The sequence below is a fragment of the Octopus bimaculoides genome, chromosome 2 (assembly GCF_001194135.2).
Source record: "Octopus bimaculoides isolate UCB-OBI-ISO-001 chromosome 2, ASM119413v2, whole genome shotgun sequence".
Classification (NCBI taxonomy): domain Eukaryota; kingdom Metazoa; phylum Mollusca; class Cephalopoda; order Octopoda; family Octopodidae; genus Octopus; species Octopus bimaculoides.
In genome coordinates this window covers 134,221,924-134,230,359 of record NC_068982.1, presented here as the reverse complement: position 1 = coordinate 134,230,359, position 8,436 = coordinate 134,221,924, and the positions used below count along the sequence as shown (strand labels likewise).

Here is an 8,436-nt window from a genome sequence, read left to right as displayed (position 1 = left end):
TTATGACATACCATGCCATATTAACAATTAAGGTTACAAATATAAAGTACATTTAGCAATTGGAGAATATACAGAAACTTACAGCTGTTTCGGCCTAGCGTTGGCATGCCCCATTCTATCCCTATAGCTCCTGTGTGTCGGAGTAATCAGCAGAGGCCTAGCAAATCATGCATATACCCCCATTACATCATTTTCATCTAGTGTAAAACAATGCAATCTTCTCATCAGGGAAAGAAAGAAACCAAACACATCAATAAAACATTTTAACAGAATGTGATGATTGCGTATATGATGAAGGGAATGCTATCAAGTTTTTTTTTTAAACCGTTAGTAGCTATAACTTCTTTTTTTTTTATACCTGTTTCAGTCATTTGACTGTGGCCATGCTGGAGCACCACCTTTAGTCGAGAAAATCGACCCCAGGACTTATTCTTTGTAAGCCTAGTACTTATTCTATCGGTTCCTTTTGCCGAACCGCTAAGTTAGGGGATGTAAACACACCGGCATCTGTTGTCAAGTGATGTTGGGGAGGACAAACATAGACGCACAAACATATACACGCACATACATACATATATATACATATATACGATGGGCTTCTTTGAGTTTCCGTCTACCATATCCACTCAAAAGGCTTTGGTTGGCCCGAGGCTATAGTAGAAGACACTTGCCCAAGGTGCCACGCAGTGGGACTGAACCCGGAACCATGTGGTTCGTTAGCAAGCTACTTAACACACAGCCATTCCTTTTGGTCATAGACACTTAATGAGAGACTAGGTGTGCCTGACTGGCTCCTGTACCGGTGGCACATAAAAAGCACCAACTAATTGTGGCCAATACCAGTACTCCCTGACTGGCTCTTTTGGAAAAATAAAACCTCATTATCAATAACTTATCACAAGCATTTAAAGGTATATTTCTAATATTTTATTTTTTCCAAAGTAATTGTTTTTAATTTTTGCTTCAGCTATTGAATGGTTAAATAATAAAGTTTTGTTTTACAGGTGCCAGAAGTCTTAACTTCAGAAGCCTTAACTTCAACCTCTATTGTGATTTCTGCCTCTGTTAATGCATCTACTGTAGAGGTCAGATTTGCTGACAATGATACTGTACTATCTGACACCATAGTAGTTATCAATTCAACCTCAATTACAATTAAATGGCTTCACCCCGGAACTTTGTACAATATTAGTGTGGTTAATTCATCACTTACTTGGGAATTGTCCACACGTAAGTAATAATAATTATTATTTTAAAAGAAATATATATGTCTTTATTTTTTCATACCTTAACAATAACAGAAATGTAACTTGAATACACCAAGAATACTATAACACTGTATTACTTAATGCTTAAGATATTATTTTGAAATGTATTATTTTCTTACAGATGCTTGCTAGTAGTGTTACTGTGTAATTCTAACTTTTGTTTACTATTCCCCTTTTTTATTTTTTATATATCTTACTTGTTTCAGTAATGAGACTGCAACGATGGAGAGTAATTTTAGTTGAATGTATCAACTGCAGTTCTTATTCTTTTCAAGTCTGGCACTTATTTTATCGGTCTATTTTGCTGAACTGCTAAGTAATGGGGATGTAAACACATCAACACTGGCTGTCAAACAGTGGTAGGGGACAAACATAGTCACAAAGACACACACACACACACACACACACACACACACACACACACACACACACACACACACACACACACACACACACACACACACACACACACACACACACATCCACGATGGCTCTCTTTCAGATACTTTGAAGATACTTGCCCAAGGTGCCACACAATGGGTTTGTACCCAGAACCATCTGGTTGGGAAGCAAACTTCTTACCACAGTCATGCCTGCATCTATAGCCACATTTCACTTCTGTTAATATATACTTAGAAAATCTTGAGAATTTTGGCCTTATTAAGGTTAATGTAAGCATTTCATATTGATAGTTCAGTTGGAGAATCTAATGATTATTTTATTTTATGTTAAAAATATTATATATATATAACAAAAACATTACAAGTTATACCATATCTTATAAAATACATAGGATATATAAACTAAATAACTAATTTTGGTTTAAAAAAAAAAAATTAAGGGTGACAGCCTAGAAAATTTTAAATAATGATTTCTCATTTAGGCACAAGGCCAACAATTTGTTGGGTGGAACAAGTGGATTAAAGCAGCCCAGTACATTACTGGTGTGGGATTGAACTCAGAATGTAATGGGCCATAACTCTATGCTTCAAGGCATGTTGCCTAATATTTAGGCACAAGGCCAGCAATTTAAAAAGAAGGGGAAAGTTGATTAAACTGACTCCCGTTACTAGTACTAGCACAAAACAAGAAACTCTGAGGAATTCATTGTTATTTATACTGACACAAATTGTGAATCAGCATGGCAAAAACAAAAAAATAACAGATGACAGGAATGGGAAGAAAACCTGGAGTGTTCTATTTGTTTTCATAACGCATGAAAGAAAAATATTTATCCTCAGTACATATAACCAACATTTATGTGGGTGAGCCTTCAACATTTTAGGGCATAAATAACTTTCAACCTTAAGAAGATCAATCATTTCAAGATACAACACATCTGTTTCAGGATACATATAAAACAGAGAAATTGCTGTCATAATATATGCTTTACAACCAGCCAGAGTTTATAAAAATTTGAGGCTGGTCAACTGCTCCAGTCTGTAACATGTGCATGAGTTTACTGCCACTCTACACTGTAGTCAACAAATCTTTGTTTTCAATTTCTCTAGCAATCACCAACACAAATTCCACACAAACTAAGAACTTCAATGATGAACTGTTTATCCTTACAAGACAAGTGTTTTACAGAATAAGGATTTAGCAACATCAACACAACTCAAGTAATTTCTCTTTGAACTTTTTTTCATAACATCATAACAGAGAAAAGAGTATTTCATGGTGCAACGTATGGAAATTATTCTATAGAAGAAAAGCAAGCATTTGCTATCGTGATGAACAAATGCAACGAGGAGTATGATTCTGAATTAGAGTGAATGAAAGGGAAAACTCATTGAGATGCTAAAAGGAAATGCCATGTCCCAGACACCCTGAAACAGGAATATCTCACCAAAGCAGTTAGTTTGTTTTACTTGAATTTGGCTGGTGTTAAAAACTCTGATCAACTGTTTGATTCTGCTGTTAAAGTAGCTAAATGCTGTTATGAAAAATATCTGAAAGGTGAACTTGACAGTGCTGGAAAAAAAATCTGAAGAAATTTAAAGAAGTGATTTTAAATTCTCAATCACAGAATAATGCTAATAATATAGCCTGAACAGGATAAACTACCTCTATTTTGCAGAGAAAAGTGTAGGTGGCTAGCTGTGGACTCGAACTCACATCCCCGTGATTACGCGTCACGATGCTTTGACCGATTAAGCTAAACTACCCACTACAAATTCCTCTGCAAATTTAAGATATATAAATCTCGCTTTATGAGACGCTCTCTTCAAAGTCACTGGAGGAGGTTGTAAAACAAAAGTACCAGGCATGAGAGAAGCCTTGTTTGAATGGTTTGTGGATGTTAGAATAACGCTGCATGCGAGATTACCACAAACTCTTTTCCTATTACAGGCTGAGAAATTTTATGAGGAGTAGATTTGCCAGCACCCAGACACATCAACTGAGGAAAAGATTTGTTTTTCAGAAAGCCAGATGAAAGGTTGGCAAAAAGAGTACGGGATATCACTGAAATTTCCAAACAAACGCATTTCAGTCTCCAAAGAACAATGTGTTGAGCACATTCAGGATTATTTGAAGAACATATGGAGTGTGCGTTGTTATTTCTTAGACAAGTTTTGTTTAGATCCTCCTATTATCAATGAAAATCAAATATCCTTGCACCAGAATGAAAGTAGCAGACAAGCTACCTTATCATTCAGAAATCAAGGTATATTTGTCAAAGAAAACCTTTTGTCTAGGGAATATATCACAGTGTTCACACAGGTTAGCAATGATACCGAAGTCAATCTTATCCCAGAGATTGTATTTAAAGAAACTGGAAAAAGACCACCACTACTGAATGCCCTGCCTACAATGAAATAGCATTGGTCTCCTAAAGAGACCATTGATATTTCATTGTCTCTTATAGATTAGAACAGCTACTCTGTGCTATTGAAAACCTTCCAAACCGATTCAATATGTTTTCACATGCAAACTTTGACATTTATGTGCTTGATGATTACATAGTACATTTGATGCCAGAAGTGAGAGACACCCTCTGGAAAAGGGGATTATGTGCTAGTCATCAACAGCGGTGGTATCACCAGATCTGTTCAAAGTAATAGCATGTACTTGCATAGACAACTGAAAGCAAAATATTGCGAAATAGAGAAAGCAAAGATGCTAGAAAAGTTAGTTCAAACTCTGAATAAAATACCCACACCCAATTGATCTGAGATGATGCAGGTACTACATCAAGCACATGCAAATGGCACGACTAATGTGGTAGCTGCTTTCAAGTCAATGTGGGCCACAAACACTTTTGATGGCTCTGAAGATTATAAGGTGTCAGACTGAATCATGTACCTTACCAGTCTATTGATGCGAGAGTTTTGTCTAGAGATGATGTCAAAACCCTGCCCAAATACTATTCAGAGTCATTAAGAATTTTATTCCGCTGAAAGAGGTCGAGCGTGCAAACAATGTTGAAGGCTCAGAACTATTTGATGGTGACGGCATTGAGGACAAAGCTGCTGAAAGTGAGTCGGAAGATGAAAGCAAGCCATCTGGGAATCTTTTGGAGGTGATTGACCTATCTGGAGAAATCCCCATGGACGTTTCACAGGAGCCAAAGCATGGTGTCAGGAAGCTGTATCTCTCTTTTAAGACTCAACAGTTATAAAGAAGCCCTGTTCCTTGAAAAAATACAGGTGTTGGGTGGAAACGAGACCTCTACACTTTTCTTGCCATATTGAAGCAAACTCCTGCCAACTGTCAGTGAAGTTTGGCGATCAATAAAGAAGCGAATATTGAAACCAAAGAAACCTGCAGAAGGATAGTGACAGAAGATCATGAGTCTATCATTTATACCTATTTATGGAATGCTATACTTTATTACGTATAGTACAATAAGTACTCCAAGTTCATGAAACAGTAATTATACTCTTTTCATTGTGTTTTACTTTATTTCTTTTTAAAACATGTTACTTGTATCAGTATCTTTTTAGTCCACAGCATTTAAAAAAAAATCAAAAAAAAATCCCATAATTAACCAATGTCTTATTTTTATTATTCAAATGTATATCTTAACCAAAGCGAGCATTTGAAGCACACTTATTTGCTAATTTCACACCTTGTTCACTTCTTTTGCCTCGTTGTGTCGTTATATGTGCTTTAAGATGTTTTTTTTCCTGATTTGTGTACATTCAGTATATAGTTACGCACCCCCGTTTATTCGAACCCACCCGCTTATATGAATTTAAGCATATGTCCAACCCATCCGCTTATTCCCTCCACCACTATTATTTGGGACCGAAGAATAAATAACTGGGTTTTAAAAAATCAAGGGAGATAACTTAGAAAATTTAAAAATTTTATACAGTTACCACTATACAATTACCAATTTTCCAACCAACTCCCTTATATGAATTTATGGAAATGTCCAACCCACCTGCTTATTCCACCCACCCCTATTATTTTGGACTCGAGAGTATTGCTTTAAAGTTGATGGTTAAAACGTGCAATTATTTTTGCACATAAATCATATAAAATATTTATTTGAAATACACTAAAATATTTATGTAAATTTTGTATTTTTTTCATGCATGTATGATACTGATAATTACTTTTTTGATGCATAAAATCCATTTTTTTTTTTAGGACCCTTAAAACCAACTAGCATAACAAAACGTGTTACTGGAACAAATGTTACTATTGAATGGAAATTTGACAATCAGAAATCTGGTAGAGATGAATGGCTAATTAAATACGGAAGTGAAAATGAAATCAATTACACTGTAAACAGTAGCTTGCAAAGCATACAATTAAAATTGTCAAAGGATGGTACAAAGTATAACGTGGAAATATGGACTATAGCTAACAATGTGTTAAGTGACACATCCTTGAATACATCTTTTGTTACTGGTAAGTAAGCAAATTTAAAATTCTTTTTCAGAAATATAAATTTGACTTTGCTTGTATGATCTTAATCAAAACAGCAAAAATAAATTTCCTAAAATTAGATCAGGAATAAATGTATTTCTATGAAGGAAATAATGCTATTAAAACTTTAGAAGGTTAAAGAGAAATTCATTTTCATGGTTAGAGATTTAACTTATAATGAAGAAAATTTCTAGTTTGATAAAGAATTTTTTTTTTTTACTTTACCTATGTAATTTTTGGGAGCAACCTATTTAATTAACTGTTTTAATGCTATGTCATTATGGATCATATAATTTCACACTATTTTATTAACATATTTTTTCTTATCCAGTCCTCTATTTGAGACCACTTCACCCTTTGGGATGAAGTAAAAATAATAGACAGAGAACACCACTCGAAAATACGAAAACTAAAAGAAGCAACACATATGCTAGGACATAATAACCTCCTAAGCAGACCGAGTGCAGATATGAGTAACATATGGGAACCGGTATTAAGGAAGGATAAGAAAATATTGGATTTATGAGCTCTAAAATTCACTCCATAATTTCCCAAGAGCATATGGCGTAGTGGTTAAGAGCATGGGCTACTAACCCCAAGATTCCGATTTCAATTCCGGGCAGTAACTTGAATAATAATGAAAAATACCTTAGGAATGAGAACCCAGATTCGAAATTTCTCTAGGACACTTGATGAAGGCTGGAGAGTATATCAGCTGAAACGTTGTGTTAACCTCAAACAAGATGAGGACAAATATCTATCAGATGTAAATAATGTAAATAATCTTTTCTTATCTTTGTTATTAAACTAATTTGCATAATTAAGACCTATGAATTTTTGTTTATTTCCAGATCCTAATGCTCTTTCTAATGCTGCTGTGAAAACTAATGGAAGAAACATTACAGTTACTTGGGTAGAACGTCCATCATTTACATATACTGCTTGTTTAACAAATGTGCCCATCTGTTTGGAAAAGTAAGTTTATCATCATCATCATCATCATCATCATCATCACCATCATCATCATCATCATCATCGTCGTTTAACGTCTGCTTTCCATGCCAGCATGGGTTTGACGGTTTGAGTGAGTACTGGTGAACCGGATGGCTGCACCAGGCTCCAATCCGATCTGGCAGTGTTTCTACAGCTGGATGCCCTCCCTAACGCCAACCACTCCGAGAGTGTAGTGGGTGCTTTTACGTGCCACTGGCACGAGGGCCAGTCACGCGGTACTGGCAACTGCCATGCTCAAAATGGTGTTTTTTACGTGCCACCTGCACAGGAGCCAGTCCAGCGGCAGTGGCAACGACCTCGCTCAAATGATTTTCTAAACGTGCCACCGGCACAAATGCCAGTTAGGCATATATTAATTAATTTGATTTTTAAAATCCAGTTGATTTACTAAACAGTAAGATATAACTGTTAATTGTATTTTTGTTATAATCCAGCTGATGGTATTTTTGTGTGTTAGATGTAATTATCTAGTGGACATTACTCAAACTGTATGTTTCAATACATAATCTTTGAAAATATTTTAGGTTTTGATATTATTCCTTAATTCCCAAGAATTATTCCTTAATTCTCAAAATTGTAACTTTCCCAATCTTGTTAGAAAGTAGAAAGTTTGCTGTCACGTTCACCTGCCAAGGTGGTTGAATATAGTTGATTACACATAGGTGTCCCCACATGTATTTACAAGGTATAGACACTTATTTCCTGTTTACTCTGCATTTATTTCCTGTTTCAGATTTCCAGTTAGTCTTTATAACTTGAAAGCTGTACATTTCCCTTTAGGAAAGCATTCCAGGATATGCCTTCATTTCTGCCATTCAAAAGCATTATAAGACCAAACAAATTAGTGTTTTTTACTCTATTACAATAATTACAATCTATTCTTAAACTCACCAGTATACCCTTTTACTTGTTTCAGTCATTTGACTGTGGCCATGCTGGAGCACCATTTTTAGTCGAGCAAATTGACCCCAGGACTTAAAGCCTAGTACTTATTCTATCGGTCTCTTTTGCCGAACCACTAAGTTACGGGGACGTAAACACACCAGCATCGGTTGTCAAGCGATGTTGCGGGGACAAACACAGACACACAAACATATACACACACATACGTCGTCGTCGTCGTTTAACGTCCGCTTTCCATGCTAGCATGGGTTGGACGATTTGACTGAGGACTGGTGAAACCAGATGGCTACACCAGGCTCCAATCTGATTTGGCAGTGTTTCTACAGCTGGATGCCCTTCCTAACGCCAACCACTCAGAGAGTGTAGATCT

General features: G+C 35.9%; 1 protein-coding gene across 2 annotated transcripts in view; it reads left to right on the top strand.

Annotated features, from left to right (window-relative positions):
* LOC106883510 (uncharacterized) overlaps positions 1-8,436 on the top strand; it is a 36,734-nt gene that overhangs the window by 26,402 nt on the left and 1,896 nt on the right. For both annotated transcript variants that reach the window (XM_052965618.1, XM_052965617.1), the window contains exons 3-5: positions 1,005-1,230; positions 5,868-6,131; positions 7,001-7,124. In XM_052965618.1, coding sequence (XP_052821578.1) covers positions 1,005-1,230; positions 5,868-6,131; positions 7,001-7,124 — 614 coding nt within the window. The remainder of the gene's footprint in view (positions 1-1,004; positions 1,231-5,867; positions 6,132-7,000; positions 7,125-8,436) is intronic.